Raw genomic sequence first — 27,494 nt, forward strand, 5'->3', positions numbered from 1 at the left:
CTTTTTACCATAGCACGGTCAATTTTTATCCAATTGGCATGCAACTAATGCCAACATGTTCATAATTCAATGCCCAATCTTGTGATATGCGAAGGTATGCGCTCTACCGAGTGCCCATTCCAGTTTTTCATGCGTTGCTCGTTGTTATGGCCGCACCCTCATTATCCTCACACGTTGTACCTCAAAACACAGCAGCGGCCGAGCAGCAGCCAGACTCCGGAGCAGCAGTCGCAGCCTCCCCAGCCACAGCAGGCCCTTCCCGGAGATTACGCGTTGGAGCTCCAACAGCCCCAACCGCCGCCACCGCAGCTCCAACAGCTCCAACAGCTCCAACAGCCACCGCAGCCGTCGCCCACCGGGGCTTCAGACACCAAACCAGGGCCAGGTCTGGACCAACATCCCCTCTCTTTCTTTAAAACACACCCCACACTCCCAACAAGTCCACGAGTCTAACCAGGGCTGCTTTGAGCATAGTGTCATGTTCAAATTGGGGAGATGGCCGTCTGCTCTGCTGCAGTGTTGTTACCGCCAGCCTGAGCAAAAGAGTGCAGGCATGACGTTGCCTTTTCCAAACACATCTCCTGTGTCGCTTTTCGGTTTCCCAGAACATGCCACACGTCGAAACTCTTTCACTTTCATTTCCCTCATAAGGCGAGTCGGAGTGTCGCGTCAGCAGGGAGCTTTTCCAGTAATTAGCTGAATCACTTTCAGCAGCATGACTCGGCAAACCTTCTGGAACCAGTTCCGTGTTTGTGTGGCCGTTCACTAGTGAGCTGAAGGCTGCAGGTTTATTCTAATACCCTCGATGCCAATGCTGGAAAAGGGTTTTCTGTTTTATTGAGCCTGAAGCTGTCCAAAAGCATTTTTTTAAACACACATTTAGTTAAAGCTATTTGAGGCACATATTTAATATTTTTATATTTAATTTAATTTGTCATTAGTATTGTGTATTGTGTATGCATATATGTTATATATATACATATATATTTTATTTTATATTTTACTTTGTATACTCCTATATCTTTCATCCCTGTTTTTTTATATTTTATTTTTTATTCTTGTGTGTTTAGTTTATTGGTGCTGCTACTGTGACGACAAATTTCCCCTTGGGGATTAATAAAGTATATATCTATCTATCTATCGTGTGTATTTATCTGAACTCCTCCTCCTCTTCCAGATGATCCGCCAAAACTGGAGCCAGTCGCCCAGAAGTCTTCCTCACCTGGGCTCGTGCAGCCTGAAGCCCCCGCCGAGCGACTCGAGGCCAAAGCTCCGGTCCCGGAACCGTCTTCTACCGACGAACCAGAGCTTCCCATCCCCGCTCCGGCGGCCGCCGCCCCCTCCGCTCTCCCTCTATCGGCGGCCAACGACGGTGACCGTCCCTCAGCCAAGGAGCCCGCTGCTTCGGCCTCGTCTCCCTCCTCCGCGGTCGGGGAGCACAAGCCCTCTTTGGCGCCGGCGCCGCCTCCGACCCCCGACACGGACACGCCTCTCTCCGACGCTCCGCCTACTCCGGCTGCCTCGCCGGCGCCGGCTCCCGAGGCTTCGAACGGCCTCGCGGACTCCGGCACGGAGCCGGACGCCCCGGCTCACGAGCCTTCTCTTCCGCCTCCGGCTGCGCTCCAGCTCCAGGCCTCCGCCGCTCCCGCCTGCAGAGAGGCGGCGCCCTCTGAAACCTCGCCCTCCGACGGGAGGCCAGAGTTGCCCGTTGCTGCTGCTGCGCTCGCCCCTCTGACACCCGCGGCCGTGGTGCCAGTCACCGTGACCTCGAGCCCCGCCCCGGCTTTGCCAGTCGCGCTCCCCCCCGGGCTTCCGCCTCTGGTGCAGGCCACGACAGAGGCCGACGAGCCGAGCGAGTCCGTAGACACTCAAGACGTCGTGCCCCGAGTGGCCGTCGAGGCTCATGGAGGCAACACTGACGGCAAGACGGAGTCCGAGCCTCTCGCCAGGAAGAGTCCCACTACAGGTGATTCATCAGATTCAATCAAGCCAACCACTTCCTGTGAAATGTATTGCGGCCCAGGTGATTCGTTTCCGTAGCCCAAGTGTTATAACCCTCCTGTTACCTTTAGGGTCAATTTGACGCCATTCAATGTTTAACGTCGGTGTTCTTTGGGGTCAATTTGACCCCAGGCTGTTTTTCACTGTGTCAAACATATAAGAAATATCAACTTTTTTATATATTTAAAGGGCTATTTAGGTAGTCGCCAAACAAACATAAAGTACCTCACACTTAAACTTGGGAAACAATATTAATTCTAATAATTTTCTGGAGGTTTTAATTGCTGGGGTCAAATTGACCCCGAGGGTAAAATATGTTAGTAAATGTGAAGGTGACAGGAGGGTTAAATGAGTGATTACTCTTTTGGTTCTTTAGTGACACAGAGAGGCTGTTTTTATGAGTCCACTGCTTTCTTGGTATTATGCCAACATTGTAAATGAAGTGTCTATCATTCACGAGAGGATTTTATGAACGGCCATGGAGCTCACATTGCAGATAATCTGTCATCAAACACTCAACACAAGAAATATAATAAATCATCAGCGGGGTCAGAGTTCCCGCACTTTCAGAAAAACCTGGAAATAATGAAACACGTTTTAAATAGAAATGTTGCCCCGTAAAAATAATGTTCATCTTATTTGCCAAAAAACTACATTCAGAACTACGTTTCCCATGAATCCCTCTTTTTCTGCTCAATAATTGTTTGTGTTAGTTTGGTCAGAGGTGAGGTTGATCAAAATAGTAATATCTAGACGCTATGGTTAAAGTAACTCTAAAGAATGTTATGTCATTTTCTGGCTTTCATGTTGACAACTATACATCGTGGGTTTAAACAATTTTTAAAAAAATGTATTCATCTGGAATATTTTTACCCAGATTTAAATGTGGACCAACAGATTGTCTCGTACAGACAAAACGACGTGTCTCATCGGGTTCAGGTCACTGTGTTGGTACCCGTCGGTAGACTTGGTTTGCAATGTGAAGAGGCGTTTATCTCGAGAAAACATCGCCATCAACCCAAGAAAAACAAAAACAAAAAACTAGACAGACATGATGATAAAAGTTCACAGAGCCACAAATCGGTGATCAAATTCAAATTTTTCACGCCGTTGTGTTTTCAACACAAATCCTTGTCGGTTGCGTTGTTTCACGACATGTTTTATGCTTCTGTGTTTCCCTGCAGTTATTCAGACTGCTGCTGCTATACCAAAGAGCTGGAGGAAACCAAACGAAGGGATCTCTGTCGAAGAGGAACCCCAAAAGGAAGATGAGGTAAGAAAGTTTAAATTATCTTCAAGTATGGAGACTTTCAGGTTGGAGTGTTGACGAATATCCTGAGAAACTGTTTTCCATTACATGTGTGATATTTTGAATGGCCAGTTATCTCAATTGGGACTTTTTTTTAAATTGAATAATATAAAAGAGTGAAGGAGAGAGAAGGGGGAAGGGTTTCCACACGTGTGGTGGGGGAAGCAGACGTAAATGACTTGTTGTTATGGTTCAGGAGTGAAAGCGAGTCGTTATCCATCATCTTCATCGCTTACCCAGCCCACTGTATATAAAATCGACTCATTTCCTCCCTCTCATTGTTGTGTTCTGGGCTCGTCTCTGTGGGAGAGTTTTCACAGCAGCACCGAACCGGCGTCAAAGACTTTCGGCTTCTTTTGAGGTTTTGGTGAAGGCGTACGATTTTACACAGAAAATAAACAATTATCCACCCACGGGAAAATATCTAAGAGCTTAAATAAAGTGCAACTCTCCTCCTGGATTCATACTGTGTGTGCCTCACATATTTAATTTGATATTGAATAATATTTGTCTGTGCAGTGAAGCTGGCTTGACACTGGACTATTAATATCACCTCAGAGACTCCCACTTAATGTAGGATTAAATCAAGTTTCGTGTCTCGTTGAGGTTGAGAATCCCTTCCAGGGTAGCACATGGAGCATGCAACACAGAATATGAATGACACAGAAATGAATTGCACAATATGGAACAATGAAAAGAATAACGGGGTTTGCGTCCAGATAATATTCCAAATAGGTGACCCAAAGGACGGCGAGGAGAGAATCATCCCAGCCTAGGCGTAGCCCGACAGCAACCAGCCTATTGTGCTCCCACGTTTCCTCCTCCTCCGTCTATTGTTTGCTCGTGACCCATTCGTCTCTCATTCATCCTGTTCATCCCTTCCCGTCACTCCGTTTCCCTCGTCATCCCCTCGTGCTTTTACACCCGTTGCTTTTTGTGTCCCGTCCACTTCACCCTGCCTGCAGATTACCTCCTCGCCGCTCTCTTAAACAATTAAAGATGGCGTTATGCGAGAGAAATGCGACCGTTAACGGGAGAAATTGACCTCCTGTTGCGTGGCTTGAATCGACAAACTCCTCAGTGCGTCCCGTATTGACTGAGAAGTCTAAAGTTTGTGCGAGAGGACACGGCCGACGGAATCAGTCCAGACGTCTGTAGCTTCGCTCCCAATGCATCCTGGTTAATGTAGGCAGGAGAGGAGGAGAAATGACCTTTCTGAGGGATTTATTGCTCAACTTGACGACATTTGCAGGACGAGCCCCCCCGGCCAGTCGAGCCGCCCGCTGGAGACCAGGACCTGCAGTCGGCTCCTGGGAGCAGCAGCCCGGTGCCTCTACCGTCAGTCCCCGCCTCCACCCCCACCCCGGCCCCGGACCCGGCTGTCAGCCCCGAGGTGGACGAGAAGCCCGCCGCCGCCGCCGCCGCCGCCCCAGAAGAGAACGGCGAGGCCGAGATGGAGCCCATGAGGAACGGGGCGGATCACACCTCCGAGACGGAGAGCAGCGACAGTGGCGTCGCCCCCGGGGAGAAGGAGAACTCCGCCCCGCTGGACACGGAAGGTTAGAATTGGCCCCGTTCGACAGTCGGATCAATACTTTCTGCGTGCTGACGTTCACGTTTTTGGCAGAACTCGTCTTCTCTCAGTGTCGCTTTTGCTTCAATTATTTATTTCTCTATATTTGCACTTCTCTCAAATCCTGGCGATCCAGACCTGGCCAATCACAGTGGGAAGCGCCAGTACAACAGGGACTTCCTGTTGGGCTTCCAGTTCATCCCCGCCTGCATCCAGAAGCCGGAGGGTCTCCCGCCCATCAGTGACGTGGTGCTGGACAAGGTGAGTTGGCCAGTTGTCGCAGACCCCAGTGTCCTTGAACCTCCTCAGTGATCTGTGCAGTCTATTGACTTCTCTAAATGCAGCTGTAAACATGGAAAGTGACCGTAAAGTTTCCCTTTGTCCACCACTGTATTGCTGCTCTAAATAGAGCAAGGTCTAGTTTAGAATATTTAGCTGAAATGAGTCGGTTGACAGAAAATGAACTGTCAATAATTTAGGTCCGTGATGCAATAAACATTCTCCGGTTTCGACAGCTCTGATGTGAAATGTAAAACAAACCGCTTCGTTGGACATAACGAGGAATCTCCAAATCTCACCTCAGGCTCTGGGAAATTATTCACAATTTTCTGAAGGTTTTAAAAGCCTACGCTATTAAAAGATACTCTATTTTAATCAATAATGAAAGCGACCATTAGTTGAAGCCCTAGTTTTGAATAAACGTTGTGAAACGGGGTTCTTCACCATGAGCTCCGAGCAACGGGGTCAACGCTGCAGCGCACAGTTTGGTTCGTTCCTCCGATCCACACATGCGTGTGGGCGGAGCTCACGGCCCCGCTGAAACGCTGTTTTGATTAAAATCACATTGCCATTATGTCACACTTGGCAGTGTGACGGGCGTATGCCCCTCCCCCACCTCTCCGAAAAACCGGCGATGAACAATCCCAGAGGCTCCTTTCCTCCGAGGGAGAAAAAGTGAAATCTCAGTGGGAACGAGTCGAGGGGAAGTCAAGGACAGCTGAGAGACAAAGAGCTGGATTTGTTCTTCTCTCCTCCCCCGCAACTATCTCCTCCCCCCCCCCCCACTGGGTTCCTTTCTTCCTTCCTTCCCCTCCACATCTGGTCCTGACTTTTCTCTCTTAATGTGATTGATCACCAGTACAGTGAAACATAAATCAACGAAGAGCTTTTAATGTGGTATGACTCATTCCATGACTCTACAACGGGTCAGCTTTAAGGAACCGCTGGGTTAGAAAGGCACATGAATACCCGACGCCTTTTACCCTATTGACACTGTTATTATGGGGATCACTGCTCCCCCTGCTGTCCATATCTGTGTGTGTGTGTGTGTGTTGATGATTGGTGTCGGTTTATGTGTTGTGCAGATCAACCAAAACAAGGTGGCACCTCGAGTGGTGGAGTCCAGGGTGATTTCCAGAGGACCTGATTTCACACCAGCTTTCGCAGATTTTGGCAGACAGATGACGGGAGGACGAGCCCCACCAGTGAGTCTCTGTGCACACACACCCGATCTCACACACACACACACACACACACTCGCACACTGAAGCGGCCACGATCGTTCACAAAGTCACACACAATCCACCTAATTCCTACTTTTTGTTTCCTCTTAAAATGCTTCTCGTTGTCTCGTAACTAGGAGGACAAATTGACAATCAAGTGTGTGGGGGGGGGAATTAAGTGGATACGACACATCTTTCAAACCTTTGCTTAATGGCCTGAGGATAATGGGATGCGATTTGAGGTACTTAGTTCCGGTTGGTTTCAGCCAAAGTCCATAAGTATCGAGTGGCTGATTCAACACAGGAAAAGCTCCGAGCACATTTCTTTTACCGTTGTCAGAGTTGAGCTCTGAATGATTTTTGAACGGACCGACTCAAACGCACCAACAACACACCAGGGTGTCTCTGATGCAGGGTCAGTGCAGGTCGTGCAGATTTCCTCTTTCCCACGAGGAGAGCCTGTGTCAATGAAGCGTTTTCAAAGATGACCGATCTTCCTCCGTGCCGGCGATGAAAAAATAAAAGTCAAACAAACGAAAAGTAGCCGAGATAGACGGTCAAGTTCAAAAAAATGGGCCAATGCTATTCTAGCATCCAACGGTGGGCAGAGACATGCTGTCGATATGTTATTGTTAAAATAGAAAGGTTAAAACTGTGTTTTCCGTGCCCAGGTGAAACCCTCCCCAGTGCCGCGCGTGCGCTCTTCCGCCAGAAAACGACCGTGCGGTCCAAGAGACTCGTCGTCTCAGGAGACATCGGGGACCCGTCTGCGACCTTCTCGTTCTTGCGACCGCCGCTCTAGCGTCGGGCGCTCGTTGACGCGTCGTGTTCTCTCGCAGCATCCGCAGGTCATCAACCTCGGGGCTCGGCGGCCCCCGCCCAGGAAGATCATCATGAACGTGTCGGTGAACGAAATTCAGCTGAAGAAATCGGAGAATGCCTGGAAACCGGGCATGAAGAGGCCGGAGGTCGTTGCAGAGGACCCTGTGGTGCAAGACACTCAGGTGTGTATACACATGCCTGTACACAAACACACAGAAAAGAAGAGGAGGTTCCCACATTAGAGTGAAGAGCTTAAGATTTAACGTCTGTAAAATATTTGAAGCAAAATGAGAGTTTAGGTTTTTTTTTCTCAGTGAATGATTTTATCTACTTCGGTTGGAAAACCCATATTTTAGTCGACTTGTATCTTTGTCGAAAACCGACATTAATAGCACCCCATCAACTAGTTTTTAACGATTTGAGATAATCCTCAAATAAAATGCTCGGTTTGACTGGTTCCCCCTCAGGAGCTCTTCAAGAAGGTGCGCAGCATCCTGAACAAGCTGACGCCCCAGAAGTTCAACCAGCTGATGAAGCAGGTGACGGACCTGACCATCGACACCGAGGAGCGGCTCAAGGGGGTCATCGACCTCGTCTTCGAGAAGGCCGTCGACGAGCCCAGCTTCTCCGCGGCCTACGGGAACATGTGCCGCTGCCTCGCCACGGTAAGCCGGTCGCGGTGCGGGAAGCGAAAGGATAATCTTCCCTCGGTTCGTGGTTCGTTAGCGGCTCGGGGATTCTATGACACAGATGAGTCGACTCTCCTGAAATCCACAGACGGTGCAGTTTCCGCTCCTTTTGTGCAGCCTAAATGAAACTGATCCAAGGTGCTTCTCCTCAGTCCTCTGACTAAATGTTTCAGCCACCGACGGATCGATGGGTTTAGATTCATCACTGCAACACAACGCTGTGCCACACAATGTGATGATTTCGTGTGGACGACATCATTTCGCGATGAAATCCCGAGATCTGTCGCACCCGTAATCCATAATGGAGGGAGGTGAAAAGATGGCCGCCTTCCATTTGGATTGAATTTGTTGGTTGTAAAAAAAATAGGAAAGATGTCGCCTCTTAATCACAGGGTTCATACGGTCATGGAAAACCTGGAAAAGTCATGGAATTTTTAAATGGTTCTTTCCAGGCCTGGAAAAGTCATGGAAAAAACTTAAATCATAAAAGTTTTGGAAAAGTCATGGAAATTTGTTATGATCACATGTTTATTTACGCCAAGTTTGAAATAATTAATAAGTTTTTTTTAAAGAAAAACGCTCAAAATATAAGCCGGCGTACGCTCTCAATACGCACAATTTTCAAAAATGTTCATGTTAATACCGAGATTTCAGTTTGGAAATCCACTGGTCAAAATGTGTCAGAACCCTGTAATAATGACTTTAAATGTATTGATGTCAAATGTGAATATTGTCAATGGAGACTGGAGAAAAAAATATATTTGGAAGCTGAAATCATTTTATTTTTTGCAAACTTTTTGGGGGTCTTTATTGTTTTGTTTGACTTTTATTTATTTTATATTTTTTGTCTGGAAATCACCCTGAACTCCACCACTCGAGGTGCCACCTTGTTTCGGTTGATCTGCGCAACACATAACAGACACAAATCCATCTCACACACACACACACACTGATGTTTGCATTCATGCAATAAGAAACTTTTAACAATGTGGGTGAAACTTTTTCTTTAAAAAAAATAAAGAAATGATAGAAATTAGTTGGTATCCCAAAGCATACATTTAGCATGCATGGAAACGTAAAGGGCTGTGCTGGTTGTCCCTGACCGTCTATGTCTCCTGTTCCTGTGCAGCTCAAGGTGCCCATGACGGACAAACCCAACACCACGGTGAACTTCCGCAAGATGCTGCTGAACCGCTGCCAGAAGGAGTTTGAGAAAGACAAGGTGGACGACGTGGTGTTTGAGAGGAAGCAGAAGGAGCTGGACTCTGCTGCATCGGTTTGTTGCTCGATGAATTACATAAGCGTCACGCTGGATTTCTGGCTGTGCGAAAAAGCATTTTTAGTCTCGTGGAGGGGAGAAAATGAAACTCGAAAAGTCTCGCGAATTAAATGTTCTCCATCGGTTCCCCTTCAGACGACGGAGCGCGAGCGGCTGCAGACGGAGCTGAGGGAAGCCAAGGACAAGGCGCGGCGGCGCTCCATCGGCAACATCCGGTTCATCGGCGAGCTCTTCAAGCTCAAGATGCTGACGGAGGCCATCATGCACGACTGCGTGGTCAAGCTGCTGAAGAACCACGACGAGGAGTCTCAGGAGTGCCTGTGCAGGCTGCTCACCACCATCGGCAAGGACCTGGACTTTGAGAAGGCCAAGGTGAGGCGAAGGAGAACGCTTATTCCTTAGGAGAGCTTGAGAAGGAAAAACCTCTCTCTGTCTCTCTGTCTGTCTGTCTCTGTCTGTCTGTCTCTCTCTCACTGTCTCTCTATGTCTCTCTCTCTCCGCTCTCTCGCTCTCTCTGTCTCTGTCTCTCTCTCACTGTCTGTCTCTCTCCCTGTCTCTGTATGTCTCTCTCTCTCTCTCTGTCTCTGTCTCTCTCTCACTGTCTGTCTCTCTCCCTGTCTCTGTATGTCTCTCTCTCTCCTCTCTCTCTGTCTCTGTCTCTCTCTCACTGTCTGTCTCTCTCTCACTGTCTCTGTATGTCTCTCTCTCCTCTCTCTCTCTCTTTCTGTCTCTGTCTCTCTCTCACTGTCTGTCTCTCTCCCTGTCTCTGTATGTCTCTCTCTCTCCTCTCTCTCTGTCTCTGTCTCTCTCTCACTGTCTGTCTCTCTCCCTGTCTCTGTATGTCTCTCTCTCTCCTCTCTCTCTCTCTCTCTGTCTCTCTCTCACTGTCTGTCTCTCTCCCTGTCTCTGTATGTCTCTCTCTCTCCTCTCTCTCTGTCTCTGTCTCTCTCTCACTGTCTGTCTCTCTCCCTGTCTCTGTATGTCTCTCTCTCTCTGTCTCTCTCTCACTGTCTGTCTCTCTCCCTGTCTCTGTATGTCTCTCTCTCTCCTCTCTCTGTCTCTGTCTCTCTCTCCCTGTCTGTCTCTCTCCCTGTCTCTGTATGTCTCTCTCCTCTCCCTCTCCTCTCCTCTCCTCTCTCTCTGTCTCCGTCTCTGTCTGTCTGTCTGTCTCTTTCTCACCCTGTCTGTCTCTCTCCCTGTCTCTGTATGTCTCTCTCTCTCCTCTCTCTCTGTCTCTGTCTCTGTCTCACTGTCTGTCTCTCTCCCTGTCTCTGTATGTCTCTCTCTCTCCTCTCTCTCTCTCTCTCTGTCTCTCTCTCACTGTCTGTCTCTCTCCCTGTCTCTGTATGTCTCTCTCTCTCCTCTCTCTCTGTCTCTGTCTCTCTCTCACTGTCTGTCTCTCTCCCTGTCTCTGTATGTCTCTCTCTCTCTCTCTCTCTCTCTCTGCTCTCTCTCACTGTCTGTCTCTCTCCTGTCTCTGTATGTCTCTCTCTCTCTCTCTCTCTGTCTCTGTCTCTCTCTCACTGTCTGTCTCTCTCCCTGTCTCTGTATGTCTCTCTCTCTCTGTCTCTGTCTCTCTCTCACTGTCTGTCTCTCTCCCTGTCTCTGTATGTCTCTCTCTCTCTCTCTCTCTCTCTCTGTCTCTGTCTCTCTCTCCCTGTCTGTCTCTCTCTCTGTCTCTGTATGTCTCTCTCCTCTCCCTCTCCTCTCCTCTCTCTCTGTCTCTGTCTCCGTCTCTGTCTGTCTGTCTGTCTCTTTCTCACCCTGTCTGTCTCTCTCTCTGTCTCTGTATGTCTCTCTCTCCTCTCCTCTCTCTCTCTCTCTCTCTCTCTCAATGCAAAAGGAAAGCTCTCTGACCAGCAGGGCGACGGATGTGAACTCGGCATCAGTAACTTGATTCTGCTACGTTTCACTTTTACTGTTTACCAAAAGACAACATTTTTTTTAGACATTAATAATTCGTCTTGTCCTTCAGATGAGTTTCATCCTGTTTTTTAATGTGATAATGTTCTGAACATTTCTGTATCGTACCATTACAGTGAATTGGTTCTGCGTTATTACAGTTTTAGTTGTACCATCTCTCCCAAATTGTTCCAATTTAATCTTGGGCGGTCCGGACGCTCCGAGTGGCAAACTGACCAATCGGTCAGTTTAGTGAAATAATGTGGAAATCCCTGAAGCCCCGACAGTCTATTAGATTCAATGGAGACATTTAGAATGCAACCTTCATGTCTCAAATTAACCTCCTCGTTCCCTCTTTCCTCCCTCAGCCTCGGATGGACCAGTATTTCAATCAGATGGAAAAAATTGTCAAGGAAAGGAAGACGTCCTCTCGGATACGCTTCATGTTGCAAGACATTGTGGACCTCAGATCGGTGAGTGAGTGAGTGAGTGGATTAATCCATATATACTCTATGTAGGTGTCAGATAAGGCCTGCTCAATATGACAAGGATGAAAAGAACAAAACAAGACTATTCCCCATTTTAATCGATATCTCCCTTTGCAAAAAAACACACGGGAAAGGCAGTTTCAATTAATTTTCTATATTTTATAGTGTCGTGTCCGTGTTTTCCCAATAGAGACATCTGCACTGTGATTCTCTTACCGAACGCAAGCTGTTTGTATTTAGTGTCTCTGTCTGAAACACTGTGCTGAGTTAGTCAATGATCATAAGGGACAGTCTTTGAATATTCCTCTGTGTCTAAAAACACGTTGTACATCTGGACTGGTGTATCAGCTTCGATGAAACCCCTCCAATACTCTGGAGATGTACAATTAGCTGGGCTTTGATTTGAAAAGGCTCGGGTCAGGTGAAGATTCATTTTGTGATTCTCGTCATTCCTCCAGCACAACTGGGTGTCCAGGAGAGCCGACCAGGGCCGAAAACCATCGAGCAGATCCACAAGGAGGCCAAGATCGAAGAGCAGGAGGAGCAGAGAGGAAGTGCAGCAGCAACTGTTCAACAAGGACAGCAAGAGGCGGCCAGGTCAGACCGCAGCCTCGATCCTCTTTAAGGCTTAGGAGCGGGCGACAGAGAGAATGCCCTCTGCGGCAGAGATGCTGTGGTGCCCAACAGCAGACGGAAGCCCCCCTCAGTCCCTCCCATCTGTCAGCTGAACTATAATTTCATCATATAAAGTGTCCGCCGTCAGCTTTCACTGTCCGTTCCATCAAGGAGAACACCATTTAGATGTCCACCGAACTCATTTTCAAACGGCCTTTTGTGGCGTGTGCTTTTGTCGCGTTGCCTCGTAGATCCCAGAGATCAGAGGAACAGAGAACAGCCATGAGAGAAGAGACCTGGAACACCGTGCCCATGAAGAGCAGCAGGACCATCGACCCCACCAAGATCCCAAAGATCTCCAAGGTGAGACGAGACTCTAAAATACTCATTGCGCAGTTGGCGCGTCTCGATTCCTTCCTCGCCCCTCTCCTCTCGGTGGAGCGTGCACTTGTGCGAGAAATGAGAAGAGCATATGGAGCGGGCTCAGCACGCCTCCTTTAGACTCCTCTTCACTTTGAGGGTGAATCCCATGACCATTGATTAGACACTGGTCAAGTATCCACCAGGGCTTTTAACAACTCGTCAAACTCATTTGAATATGAAAATGTATATTTGATTGTGTGTGTGTGTGTGTGGGGGTGGGGGTGAGCACCTCAGCCGTCTGTCTCGTGCGCACTGAATGCACCGCATGTCTCTTTCAACGATCGAAAATGAGATGTTCGTCGGCTGAAGCTGGATGAGAACAAATTCAACAACAGCAGCGGCGCTTCGTCACGTTATGTAAACAAACCGCCCGTCGGCTGGCGCTCGGATCGGACTGGAAACGTAACCGCTTCAAGAGGCGCTCTTCACTCGCTAGTTTCCACGTTTGCACTTATTATCTCCGAGATATCCATTCAGCTATTCTGTTCCAGCATTTGTTATTGTCCCGTCTCCGATGTTCTGTTGTGAATCGACAGCCCGCTTTGTCGGTGAATATTGTCGGGTCGGCGCTGTAATTTGGATAATTCCTCCTGCGGGACAAGTCGGTCTCGTTCATTACGTGCGTTTTCCGCGGAATCTCTTCCGCCGTTGTCGTCGCTGTTCTTTCAGTGTCTGCACACCGATGTTACCGGCACCAGGAGAAATCCTGTGTTTCTTAACGTACTTGTTCACTGCCCTACTTTTAGGGTCCGAGCGACGAAGGCTGACCGAGAGGAACCTATTGAAATTTTTAGGGGTATTATTAGGGTCGGCGGCAAGTCTGACCGAGAGGAACCTATTGAAATTGTTAGGGTATTATTAGGGTCCGGCGACAGGCGAAGTCTGACCGAGAGGAACCTATTGAAATTGTTAGGGGTATTATTATTATTCTTATTCCGCTTCTTATTTTTGAACATTGGGCGCATATTGGGGGTATGTATCATATCCCAGACGAAGTCTGACCGAGAGGAACCTATTGAAATTGTTAGGGGTATTATTATTATTAGGGTCCGAGCGACAGGCAAGTCTGACCGAAGAACCTATTGAAATTGTTAGAGTTCTTATTATTCTTCTTCTGGATTTTTATTTTTGAACATTGGGGGCATATTGGGGGTATGTATCATATCCCAAAACTCACCAAATTTGGCAAGCTTGTCAGGCTTGGTGAAAATAGCCGGATGACACCGACCTCAAAATTCGGCTTTCAAAATTGCTCTCTAGCGCCACCTGTAAATTTGACGGCGACGCCCTCACCCAGTATGTTCAAATGACTAGCTTTTTTTTTCACAAGTCCACTTGGACCTGCTCTACAAAAAAGCCTCTCAGTACCCTAAGCTCCGCCTACTTAAATTTTCCACCATATTTTTTTTGGTGAAAAACACATCAGAGCGTTTGCTCAAACATCGGATCCAATTCAAACCAAACCTATTGGAGCTAATGATTATGGAAGCTACATCATCTAAGATCTATCATCCTTTTCAAATATATCATTGTGGTAAGGATCTATGGCCCAACGAACATTTTAGGGGCGTGTCCTGTTTTGAAATGCTCATAACTTCAACACTATTGGGAAGAAAAAAATAACAGACTTTCAGGATATGTGCAGAATGGAGCCTGGAACATTCACAGCAAATTTCGTGCAATTTGAACTGTAGGGCGCTACAATAATTCACCAAAGTTGGCCGTTTTGGCGTTTTTGCGTTTTTGCTTGATTTGGCCCTTTTCCACTTTTCCCCATCGATTATTTCTCCCACAAAACGCCAACAGAATCGGCTAAAATGAGTTTTATAGAATCTCAAGACTTGAATAATGAACACTGTGAAAAAAACGGACTTTTCGTCGGTAGGATATTTCCGTTTTTTTACTGCCAATAATTTTTTACTTTCTGTGATTTCTTTATGTTAAAAACTATTGCTTAATCTCATCCAATACTTCCCCCAAAAATCATGTGTGATGCCAGTCAAGGCCTGAACACATTCACACGAAGAAACAAGCACATTTCTTCCAGGAACACCTATTGATCACCTATTGAAAAGTAAAATAACCAAATTTTTCTGCCCAAAGTCATGTGAGCTCCTGGGACTGCCTGTAAACCAGTTGGCTCATAGCTCACCATGTTAAGTGTAGGTCTGGAGACCTGGAGATGCGTGTTCGATTCCAAGACAAGGCAGCATTTTTTCATTTATTTTTTTACATTGAATTTACATGAGGTGATCTATACTTCACATAGGGACACACGACGCATGAATATGTTCACGTAGTTAAAGCGCCACCTAGTGGCTCAACTGGACTTCCTTCAGTCCGCCCCAAATTTGTTTGACTAGCCCGTTATTTAGAATGGAATAAGAACTCTCTCTCTCTCTCTCTCTCTCTCTCTGTCTCCTCTCTCTGTCTCCTCTCTCTTCTCTCTCCTCTCTCTTCTCTCTCCTCTCTCTCCCTCTCTCTACTGCCCTCCTCGCTGGTCTGATACGGATCCGTATTGCCCTCTTACGTCATTTTCAAAATAAGCTATATTGATAGACAGCCAAGAGCAGTGGTCCTCAAACTAAGGCCCGCCTCCACATTTGGCCCGGCCCTCTGAACAATACCAGAGAGGCATTATGATTTTTTTTTTCAGTCTGGCCACGCAAATCCTAGACTAGCCCGTTATTACCTTCGCATTGAAAATGCCGGAACGTTATGTTTTGATCGCCATGTATTTATTTATTTGTATGCGTGTTATTCGCAAAACTCAAAGAGTATTGAACCGAATCGCATGAAATTTGGTGGGATGATTGTTTATTATCCGGGGACCAGTTGATTAGATTTTGGGATCGATCGGGTCAAAGGTCAAGGTCAAAGGTCATGAACAGGTCAAATCTTCTTGAATCACATGGAATTTGGTGGGATGATTGGTTATTATCCGGGGACCATTTGATTAGATTTTGGGATCAATTGGGTCAAAGGTCAAGGTCATGGAAAGGTCAACATCTTTTTTTACCATAGCACGATACATTTTTGTCCAATTGGCATGCAACTAATGCCAAAATGTTCATAATTCAATGCCCAATCTTGTGATATGCGAAGGTATGCGCTCTACCGAGTGCCCGTTCTAGTTTAGAATGGAATAATAACTCTCTCTCTCTCCTCTCTCTCTCTTTCTCTACTCTAACATAACTAACGTCAGTAAACAGCTGGACGAGGCTTTTAAATCACGGATTTCGTGAGTTTTTGTTTATAGGGACACATGATGCATGAATATGTTCATGTAGTTAAAAGCGCCACCTAGTGGCGAAACTGAACTTTGTCGAATCCCCAAACTTTTTGGCTCGTTACAAGTCGCGCCCGAGTCGAGTCCGACCGGCGCCAGCGATCTCGGCCCGGCGGGCTGGCGTCCCCGGCTCCCCGACCGCGCGGGTGGCGAGACCGTTCGGCGCTGCTTGCAGCTTTAATTCTTATTCGCTTCTTATTTTGAACATTAGGCGCATATTGGGGTATGTATCATATCCCAAAACTCACCAAATTGCAAGCTTGTCAGGCTTGGTGAAAATAGCCAGATGACAACGCCGAAATTCGGCTTTAACAAATTGCTCTCTAGCGCCACCTGTAAATTTGACCGCGACGCCTCACCCAGTTTGTTCAAATGACTAGCTTTTTTTCCCCACAAGTCCACTTGGACCTGCTCTACAAAAAAGCCTCTCAGTACCCTAAGCTCCGCCTACTTAAATTTTCCACCATATTTTTTTTGGTGAAAAACACATCAGAGGCGTTTGCTCCGACATACGGGGTCCAATTCAAACCAAACCTATTGGAGATAATGATTATGGGCTACATCATCTAAGATCTGTCATCCTTTTGCAAATATATCATTGTGGTAAGGATCTATGGCCCAGCGAACATTTTAGGGGCGTGTCCTGTTTTGTAATGCTCATAACTTCAACACTATTGGGAAAGAAAAATAACAGACTGTCAGGATATGTGCAGAAGGGAGCCTGGAACATTCACAGCAAATTTCGTGCAATTTAAACCGTAGGGGGCGCTACAATAATTCACCAAAGTTGGCCGTTTTTGGCGTTTTTGGCGTTTTGCTTGAATTGGCCCTTTCCACTTTTTCCCATCGATTATTTCTCCCACAAAACGCCAACAGAATCGGCTAAAATCAGTTTTATAGAATCTCAAGACTTGAATAATGAACACTGTGAAAAACGGACTTTTCGGTGGGAAATTTTCGGTTTTTACTGCCAATAATTTTTACTTTCTGTGGGGCAGGTGGCCAAGGCAGTGTGGCTCTGCAACATCAGAGCCAGACTCTGGCTGGAGTTCAGATTTTATAAACACATTGGAGACCTGGATGCTTTTAAACAACGCTGGTGTTTTAAAGATATTGTTTGTTCTGTGGTGGAAGAGGAGCTGGAGTTTGCACCACTTTTATTAGGTAAAACATGTTTTCTTTTGTTTTAATGTTTTGTTTTGTTTTTTTGTGCTTTTATTTTAACCAATTTGATTTTTAAAACACTTTATTTTAAAGAAATGTTGTAATGGAAAAATGTAAATAAAGTGTTTTCAAAATCAAAAAATCTCTCTCTCTCTCTCTCTCTGTCTCTGTCTCTCTCTCCTGTCTGTCTCTCTCTCTGTCTCTGTATGTCTCTCTCCTCTCCCTCTCCTCTCTCTCTCTGTCTCTGTCTCCGTCTCTGTCTGTCTGTCTGTCTCTTTCTCACCCTGTCTGTCTCTCTCTGTCTCTGTATGTCTCTCTCTCCTCTCTCTCTCTCTCTCTCTCTCTCTCAATGCAAAGGAAAGCTCTCTGACCAGCAGGGCGACGGATGTGAACTCGGCATCAGTAACTTGATTCTGCTACGTTTCACTTTACTGTTTACCAAAGACAACATTTTTTTTAGACATTAATAATTCGTCTTGTCCTTCAGATGAGTTTCATCCTGTTTTTTAATGTGATAATGTTCTGAACATTTCTGTATCGTACCATTACAGTGAATTGGTTCTGCGTTATTACAGTTTTAGTTGTACCATCTCTCCCAAATTGTTCCAATTTAATCTTGGGCGGTCCGGACGCTCCGAGTGGCAAACTGACCAATCGGTCAGTTTAGTGAAATAATGTGGAAATCCCTGAAGCCCCGACAGTCTATTAGATTCAATGGAGACATTTAGAATGCAACCTTCATGTCTCAAATTAACCTCCTCGTTCCTCTTTCCTCCCTCAGCCTCGGATGGACCAGTATTTCAATCAGATGGAAAAAATTGTCAAGGAAAGGAAGACGTCCTCTCGGATACGCTTCATGTTGCAAGACATTGTGGACCTCAGATCGGTGAGTGAGTGAGTGAGTGGATTAATCCATATATACTCTATGTAGGTGTCAGATAAGGCCTGCTCAATATGACAAGGATGAAAAGAACAAAACAAGACTATTCCCCATTTTAATCGATATCTCCTTTGCAAAAACACACGGCAAAGGCAGTTTCAATTAATTTTCTATATTTTATAGTGTCGTGTCCGTGTTTTCCCAATAGAGACATCTGCACTGTGATTCTCTTACCGAACGCAAGCTGTTTGTATTTAGTGTCTCTGTCTGAAACACTGTGCTGAGTTAGTCAATGATCATAAGGGACAGTCTTTGAATATTCCTCTGTGTCTAAAAACACGTTGTACATCTGGACTGGTGTATCAGCTTCGATGAAACCCCTCCAATACTCTGGAGATGTACAATTAGCTGGGCTTTGATTTGAAAAGGCTCGGGTCAGGTGAAGATTCATTTTGTGATTCTCGTCATTCCTCCAGCACAACTGGGTGTCCAGGAGAGCCGACCAGGGCCCGAAAACCATCGAGCAGATCCACAAGGAGGCCAAGATCGAAGAGCAGGAGGAGCAGAGGAAAGTGCAGCAGCAACTGTTCAACAAGGACAGCAAGAGACGGCCAGGTCAGACCCGCAGCCTCGATCCTCTTTAAGGCTTAGGAGCGGCGCGGCGACAGAGAGAATGCCCTCTGGGCGGCAGAGATGCTGTGGTGCCCAACAGCAGACGGGAAGCCCCCCCCCCCCTCAGTCCCTCCCATCTGTCAGCTGAACTATAATTTCATCATATAAAAGTGTCCCGCCGTCAGCTTTCACTGTCCGTTCCATCAAGGAGAACACCATTTAGATGTCCACCGAACTCATTTTCAAACGGCCTTTTGTGACGCGCGTGTGCTTTTGTCGCGTTGCGCCTCGTAGATCCCAGAGATCAGAGGGAACAGAGGGAACCGCGCGCGCCGAGAGAAGAGACCTGGAACACCGTGCCCATGACGAAGAGCAGCAGGACCATCGACCCCACCAAGATCCCAAAGATCTCCAAGGTGAGACGAGACTCTAAAATACTCATTGCGCAGTTGGCGCGTCCTCGATTCCTTCCCTCGCCCCCTCTCCTCTCGGTGGAGCGTGCACTTGTGCGAGAAATGAGAAGAGCATATGGAGCGGGGCTCAGCACGCCTCCCTTTAGACTCCTCTTCACTTTGAGGGTGAATCCCAACGGCCATTGATTAGACACTGGTCAAGTATCCACACCAGGGCTTTTAACAACTCGTCAAACTCATTTGAATATGAAAATGTATATTTGATTGTGTGTGTGTGTGTGTGGGGGGGTGGGGGGGGGTGAGCACCTCAGCCGTCTGTCTCGTGCGCACTGAATGCACCGCATGACGGTCTCTTTCAACGATCGAAAATGAGATGTTACGTCGGCTGAAGCTGGATGAGAACAAATTCAACAACAGCAGCGAGCGCTACGTCACGTTGTGTAAACAAACCGCCCGTCGGCTGGGCGCTCCGGATCGGACTGGAAACGTAACCGCTTCAAAGACGAGCGCTCTTCACTCGCTAGTTTCCCACGTTTGCACTTATTATCTCCGAGATATCCATTCAGCCCTATTCTGTTCCAGCATTTGTTATTGTCCCGTCTCCGATGTTCTGTTGTGAATCGACAGCCCGCTTTGTCTCGGGTGAATATTGTCGGGTCGACGCTGTAATTTGGATAATTCCTCCTGCCGGGACAAGTCGGTCTCTCGTTCATTACGTGCGTTTTTCCCGCCGGAATCTCTTCCGCCGCGGGTCGTCGTCGTTCTTTCAGTGTCTGCACACCGATGTTACCACGGCACCAGGAGAAATCCTGTGTTTCTTAACGTGTACTTGTTCACCGGCCCTACTTTTTAGGGTCCGAGCGACAGACGAAGTCTGACCGAGAGGAACCTATTGAAATTGTTAGGGGTATTATTAGGGTCCGAGCGGCAGACGAAGTCTGACCGAGAGGAACCTATTGAAATTGTTAGGGGTATTATTATTCCACTTTTTTATTTTTGAACATTGGGCGCATATTGGGGGTATGTATCATATCCCAAAACTCACCAAATTTGGCAAGCTTGTCAGGCTTGGTGAAAATAGCCGGATGACACCGACCTCGAAATTCGGCTTTCAAAAATTGCTCTCTAGCGCCACCTGGGAGTTTGACCGGCGACGCCCCTCACCCAGTATGGTCAAATGACTAGCTTTTATTTTTCCCAAGTCCACTTGGACCTGCTCTACAAAAAAGCCTCTCAGGACCCTAAGCTCCGCCTACTTAAATTTTCCGCCATATTTTTTTGTGTGAAAAACACATCAGAGGCGTTTGCTCCGACATACGGGGTCCAATTCAAACCAAACCTATTGGAGATAATGATCATGGAAGCTATATCATCTAAGATCTATCATCCTATTTCAAATATATCATTGTGGTAAGGATCTATGGCCCAGCGAACATTTTAGGGGCGTGTCCTGTTTTGTAATGCTCATAACTTCAACACTATTGGGAAAAAAAATAACAGACTGTCAGGATATGTGCAGAAGGGAGCCTGAAACATTCACAGCAAATTTCGTGCAATTTGAACCGTAGGGGGCGCTACAATAATTCACCAAAGTTGGCGTTTTTTGGCGTTTTTTGCTTGATTTGGCCCTTTTCCACTTTTTCCCCATCGATTATTTCTCCCACAAAACGCCAACAGAATCGGCTAAAAATCAGTTTTATAGAATCTCAAGACTTGAATAATGAACACTGTGAAAAAAAACGGACTTTTCGTCGGTAGGAAATTTTCGGTTTTTTACTGCCAATAATTTTTTACTTTCTGTGATTTCTTTATGTTAAAAACTATTGCTTAATCTCATCCAATACTTCCCCAAAAAATCATGTGTGATGCCAGTCAAGGCCTGAACACATTCACATGAAGAAACAAGCACATTTCTTCCAGGAACACCTATTGATCACCTATTGAAAAGTAAAATAACCATAATTTATTCACTTTCACGATAATCTTACCCCCTACAGCTGATGCAATTACATCTAATCAGTGGTACAGAGCAATAGGTGCTTGCCTAGTGACACAGACACCTGTTTTTGATTCCTGGCTAAGGCAAAAATAATGTTATCTGGGTTTTTTCTACACTTTTCTTAGAGACATATGATGCATGGATATGTTCACAGACTCAAAGCGCCACCTAGTGGCTCAACTGGACTTCCTTCAATCTGCCACAAATGTGTCCTTCCAATAACCATAATTGATTCAATTTCACAATAATGTTACCCACTAAAGCTGATGAAATTACATCTAATAAGTGGCGCAGAGCTATAGGTGCTTGCCTTGTGACCCAGAGACCTGTGTTCCATTCCACATTCACATGAATAACACCAGCTCATTTGAATATACGGACACATACATGTCACACATAAATAAATGAAGAAATACGTGTGGACACATAAATAGAGAAATAAATAAATGAAGAAATAGAGAAATAAATAAATGAAGAAATGTAGAAATATATTTATTTAATTATGTCCTGTTGATTTATAACTTATATTTATTCATTCCTGTATTTATTTAAGCATTTATTTATTTATACATTTATTTATTCATTTATACATTTATTTAATCATTTATTTATTTTGACATTTATTTAAGCATTTATTTATATATTCCTATATTTATTCATGCATTTATTTATTTATTTATACTTAAGTCATTTTGAGTCCTCCATAATAAAGGGCTTGCTATTTCTAGTTCGCAAAGAAAGGCAGTAGGTGGCGGTAATGCACAAGTTTGGATGCCAGCCGCCTAAAAACAAGAAGAAGAAGAAGACCCCACAGGAAGTACTTAATCACTTCCGGGTTAGAGATCGCTCTAAATCAACAGAAAGTCATTGGTAAGTAATGCTTTCATTAGCGAGCTATATCTGTTCGTGATCATATTTCTTCTAGTCTGGTGTCACGTGACGTTACACGGCAAATGTGGTCGGTGAAGAGTCCAGCTTGCAAGCCAGAATTGACGTAGATAGCTTCAAGCCCTGTGAAAGCTAACGCTGTTAGCATTAGCCCAGCTTACAAGACGGGCTTTCCTCTTGAATAGCCCTCGTATGCAGGCACGTGCACAGATAGAGCTCTAGTGGTGCTCAAGCACCAGCCCCTTTGCCCTGGATGAGTAAAGTGCCCTTTTTGCTGGAGCCACTTTTTTTCATTCATCAGTATTTAAGAATAAAAATGACTCTGTCATCAAGTCCCCCCAAATGTGTTTTAATATCTGTCGGGGCATTTATTTGAGTTTGTGTGAGAATTTCGCCCGACCTGCTCTGCAGCGCTCACGAGCCCCCCTCTCCCCGCCGCGCCCCTCCCTCCTCCACTTCCTCCTCCGCGCAGTCCTCCTCTCGCCACCAAGCGGCTGCACCTCCTTCTCCTCTGACCCGCAGCACCAGACAGACAGGTCATGACGGTGTTTGTCCCCTGACGTTGTTTTGTGATAAATCAACCACAACATTAGCGCTGCTGAAAATATGACGTCACAACTGGTCCGACGTTTCCTAAAAACTATCTGTAATTTCTTTATGTTAAAAACTATTGCTTAAACTCATCCGATACTTCCCCAAAAAATCATGAACAATACCAGATAGGCATTATGATTTTTTTTTCAGTCTGGCCACGCAAATCCTAGACTAGCCCGTTATTTAAAATGGAATAAGAACTCTCTCTTCTCTCTCTCTCTCTCTTTTCTCTCTTCTCTCTCCTCTCTCTCCCTCTCTCTACTCTAACATAACTAACGTCAGTAAACAGCTGGACGAGGCTTTTAAATCACGGATTTCGTGAGTTTATGTTTATTTATTTTTACTTCATGTAGGGACACGTGATGCATGAATATGTTCACGTAGTTAAAGCGCCACCTAGTGGCGAAACTGGACTTTGTCGAATCTGCCCCAAACTTGTCGTGCTCGTTATAAGTCGCGGCCCGAGTCGAGTCCGACCGGCGCGCCCTCGGCGGCGGGCGGCGTCCCGCCGGCTCCCCCGACCGGCGCGGGTGAGCGAGGACCCGTTCGACGCTGCTTGCAGCTTTAATTATTATTCCGCATCTTATTTTTCCTCTTTGACCGCATATTGGGGGTATGCATCATATCCCAAAACTCACCAAATTTGGTATGCTTGTCAGGCTTGGTGAAAATAGACGGATGACACCGACCTTGAAATTCGGCTTTCAAAAATTGCTCTCTAGCGCCACCTGGAAGTTTGACCGACGACGCCCCTCACCCAGTATGTTCAAATGACTAGCTTTTATTTTTCCCAAGTCCACTTGGCCCTGCTCTACAAAAAAGCCTCTCAGGACCCTAAGCTCCGCCTACTTAAATTTTCCGCCATATTTTTTTTGGTGAAAAACACATCAGAGGCGTTTGTTCCGACATACAGGGTCCAATTCATACCAAACCTATTGGAGATAATGATCATGGAAGCTATATCATCTAAGATCTATCATCTTCTTCCAAATATATTATTGTGGTAAGGATCTATGGCCGAACGAACATTTTAGGGGCGTGTCCTGTTTTGTAATGATCATAACTTCAACACTATTGGGGGAAAAAAATAACAGACGGTCAGGATATGTGCAGAAGGGAACCTGAAACATTCACAGCAAATTTCGTGCAATTTGAACTGTAGGGGGCGCTACAATAATTCACCAAAGTTGGCCGTTTTTGGCGTTTTTTGCTTGATTTGGCCCTTTTCCACTTTTTCCCCTTCGATTATTTCTCCCACAAAACGCCAACAGAATCGGCTAAAAATCAGTTTTATAGAATCTCAAGACTTGAATAATGAACACTGTGAAAAAAAACGGACTTTTCGTCGGTAGAAAATTTACGTTTTTTTACTGCCAATAATTTTGTACTTTCTGTGATTTCTTTATTTTAAAAACTATTGCTTAAACTCATCCGATACTTCCCCAAAAAATCATGTGTGATGCCAGTCAAGGCCTGAACACATTCACATGAAGAAACAAGCACATTTCTTGGAGGAACATCTATTGATCACCTATTGAGAAGTAAAATAACCAAATTGTTCTGCCCAAAATAATGTGAGCTCCTACGGCTGCTTGTAAACCAGCTGGCTCATAGCTCACCATGATAAGTGTTGGTCTGGACACCTGGAGATGCGTGTTCAAGACAAGGCAGCTTTTTTTCATCATTTTTTTTTTACATTGAATTTACATGACGTGATCTCTACTTCACGTAGGGACACACGACGCATGAATATGTTCACGTAGTTAAAGCGCCACCTAGTGGCTCAACTGGACTTCCTTCAGTCCGCCCCAAATTTGTTTGACAAGCCCGTTATTTAGAATGGAATAAGAACTCTCTCTCTCTCTCTCTCTCTCTCTTTTTCCTTCTCTTCTCTCTCTCTCCTCTCTCTCTCTCTCTTCTCTCTGTCTCCTCTCTCTCTCTCTCTCTCTCCCTCTCTCTACTGCCCTCCTCGCTGGTCTGATACGGATCCGTATTGCCCTCTTACGTCATTTTCAAAATGAGCTATATTGATAGATAGCCAAGAGCAGTGGTCCTCAAACTAAGGCCCGCCTCCACATTTGGCCCGGCCCTCTGAACAATACCAGAGAGGCATTATGATTTTTTTTCAGTCTGGCCACGCAAATCCTAGACAAGCCCGTTATTTAGAATGGAATAAGAACTCTCTCTCTCTCAATCTCTTTTTCTCTCCTCTCTCTCTCTTTTTCTCTCTCTCGCTCCTCTCTCTCTTTTTCTCTCTCTCCTCTCTCTCTCTTCTCTCTCTCCTCTCTCTTCCATGACGTGGTCTATACTTCACGTAGGGACACATGACGCATGAATATGTTCACGTAGTTAAAGCGCCACCTAGTGGCTGAACTGGACTTTGTCGAATCCGCCCCAAACTTGTCGCGCTCGTTACAAGTCACGGCCCGAGTCGAGTCCGACCGGCGCGCCCAGGTCCTCGGCGCCGGCTCCCCCGACCGGCGCGGGTGAGCGAGGACCCGTTCGACGCTGCTTGCAGCTTTAATTTTATTTTTTTTATTTTATTCAGTCAATCAAATCAAATACAATACAATATTATCCTATATAATATACAAAAGAGAAAGACTGAAAAGGTATAGGTAGAAGCAAAAAATGCTTATAAATTCCTATCCTAAATTGAAATCAAAATAAATCAGAAAATTAATATAAAATAAAGAAGAAAATAAAACAACAACAAAACAACAATAAACAAAATAAAAAACAAAATATATTTATATATACTACCACATACATCTTCCATATTAATACGTTTTTAATCACATTTATAACTCAAGAATTGTTATAAATAATTCCCTTGAAAACCAAAAAGGAGTTCACCATTCTTACATCCATTTCAACATTATTCCATAATTGGACTCCTACAACAGAAATACATCTTCTTTTAATCCCTTTTTTAGCCTTTTGTACCGTGCTTTCATGTGATCCACATTATTATGGTGTTTGTTCAGTAGGACTCGGTCCCCCTGTTGGACCCACGAGGTACTGCCTTGCACAGAGAAAACAAGTGCCCCCTGCAGGAGGAATCACGCCATGTTCTTGGTGTCGCTCCTATTACTCATCCGAGTTGATGATACATGTCATACACTACATGGTGAACACTGCATTCTTTGGGCTGCTGATATCTTGAATCAAATATTTTAACCGGTGCGTTCATCAGGGTCGGAAGACAAATAAACCGCTGCGAAATATGGATAGATGGGCGACAGGAGAATTTAGTCAATAAAAAGTAAGCAGGATTTGTAATCTGGGCTTCGTCAGAAGATTATTATGTTTGATGACTCGGGCGTATTCCCATCTCCGCAGATTGATATAATTTCTAAAGGCACAATCAAAATGCATCCGCGGGTTAATTTATCTGGTCGTGTCTCCGGTTTCGCCGTCTGTTTCTCCCACGTGTGCGTGCTGCCTGTTCTGAAGCCATTCTTTCCGCAGCCTCAGATGGACGAGAAGATCCAGCTGGGCCCCCGGGCTCAGGTCACGTGGGTGAAGGGCAGCAGTGGAGGAGCCAAGGCCAGTGACTCGGGTAAGAAAACGTGCAATGACTGATCCAAGACCCCGCAGGGACGGGGAGTTGGTGTCGTTCACACCTGAAATGACGAGAGAAAGATTGTGTTTATTACACGAAGCGAAGCACATCTCATCTTGTGTTTAACCCGCCTGTTACCTTCACATTTACTAACATATTTTACCCTCGGGGTCAATTTGACCCCAGCAATTAAAACCTCCAGAAAATTAATAGAATTAATATTGTTTCCCAAGTTTAAGTGTGAGGTACTTTATGTTTGTTTGTTGACTACCTAAATAGCCCTTTAAATATATAAAAAAGTTGATATTTCTTATATGTTTGACACAGTGAAAAACAGCCTGGGGTCAAATTGACCCCAAAGAACACCGACGTTAAACATTGAATGGGGTCAAATTGACCCTAAAGGTAACAGGAGGGTTAAGAGGCCAGAACAAAGTAGCACAACACTGAAAGCTCTCTCTCTCTCTCTCTGCCTCCGATCAGATCTAACTTAATGTAACAATCGTAAACCTCTTCAAAACAATGGTCATGAGTCATTAGAGTCTGAAGTCGATTGGATGGCCAGAGGTGACGTTCTCTAACATTGACACACTGCATCATCGGTGCTTCTGTGACCCGTCAACACAACAAAGCGCCTCTGTTGATGCTCACTGGAGGTTGTTTTATCTATTGATCAGCGTCGGATTCTTTATTTTCTTCCCCTCTTGATATTGCAAACACCTAAACTCTTCATGATTTGTGATCGTTGCGTCCTTCTTCCTCATTCATATCTCTTTGCACCTTTTCCCCGTAACAGAACTGTCGCGGACGGCCGGCCTCAACCGTTACTCCGCGCTGCAGTCGACGCCTTCTCCGCAGCCCTCCACCCCTCCTCCACAGAACCCCGACTCTGACTCCAGGAGAACTCTGGGGAGGTACAGAACAACCGTCGTGCGCTTCTTGTCGTTGAAGCGCTTGTTTTTTTTTAACATTCTGATTGACTTGAGTTTATTTTTCTTTCTTCTTCCCCCGTCAGTCGTAGCAGCGCGTCGAGAGAACGCAGCGACGGCGAGCGGTCCGCCCCTCCGCCGTCGTCATCGACGACGACGCGGCCCGGACCGTTCACCAGGCGGGGCAGCTCCAAGGAGCTGCTGGAGAATCAAACCCCCGAGGAGCCGCAGAGGGACCGGGAGCGAGAGGGGGCGGAGCCCCGGAGGGCGAGCGTCACCGAGGACAAACCGGAGCCGGAGCGCAGACGAGCCAGGGAACCTGGTGAGACACTGGACTACATGCAAATAATATGCAATAACATTTACATATCAATAATATGCAATAACATTTACATATAAATAATAATATGCAATAACATTTACATATTGATCTTTGTGGGTTAACGCCCAGCGATGACTGTAATAGTATTATGTGTCTTATTTTAGTCGACTAGTCAGTGAATATTATATTCTTAGATAAGCTGTTCCTAAGAACATTCATCTATATTTACTTCTTTT

The 27,494-nt window shown here is 45.8% G+C and overlaps 1 protein-coding gene across 1 annotated transcript in view; it reads left to right on the plus strand.

The window, feature by feature from the left end:
- LOC130207794 (eukaryotic translation initiation factor 4 gamma 3-like) overlaps positions 1 to 27,494 on the plus strand; it is a 61,430-nt gene that overhangs the window by 25,824 nt on the left and 8,112 nt on the right. The window contains exons 12-27 of the mRNA XM_056436496.1: positions 193 to 385; positions 1,178 to 1,966; positions 3,186 to 3,274; positions 4,563 to 4,869; positions 5,020 to 5,144; positions 6,248 to 6,367; positions 7,234 to 7,389; positions 7,675 to 7,872; positions 9,026 to 9,172; positions 9,311 to 9,547; positions 11,446 to 11,550; positions 18,413 to 18,551; positions 18,843 to 18,964; positions 25,914 to 26,004; positions 26,804 to 26,921; positions 27,023 to 27,258. Coding sequence (XP_056292471.1) covers positions 193 to 385; positions 1,178 to 1,966; positions 3,186 to 3,274; positions 4,563 to 4,869; positions 5,020 to 5,144; positions 6,248 to 6,367; positions 7,234 to 7,389; positions 7,675 to 7,872; positions 9,026 to 9,172; positions 9,311 to 9,547; positions 11,446 to 11,550; positions 18,413 to 18,551; positions 18,843 to 18,964; positions 25,914 to 26,004; positions 26,804 to 26,921; positions 27,023 to 27,258 — 3,172 coding nt within the window. The remainder of the gene's footprint in view (positions 1 to 192; positions 386 to 1,177; positions 1,967 to 3,185; positions 3,275 to 4,562; positions 4,870 to 5,019; positions 5,145 to 6,247; positions 6,368 to 7,233; positions 7,390 to 7,674; positions 7,873 to 9,025; positions 9,173 to 9,310; positions 9,548 to 11,445; positions 11,551 to 18,412; positions 18,552 to 18,842; positions 18,965 to 25,913; positions 26,005 to 26,803; positions 26,922 to 27,022; positions 27,259 to 27,494) is intronic.

The sequence above is a fragment of the Pseudoliparis swirei genome, chromosome 18 (assembly GCF_029220125.1).
Source record: "Pseudoliparis swirei isolate HS2019 ecotype Mariana Trench chromosome 18, NWPU_hadal_v1, whole genome shotgun sequence".
Lineage (NCBI taxonomy): Eukaryota > Metazoa > Chordata > Actinopteri > Perciformes > Liparidae > Pseudoliparis > Pseudoliparis swirei.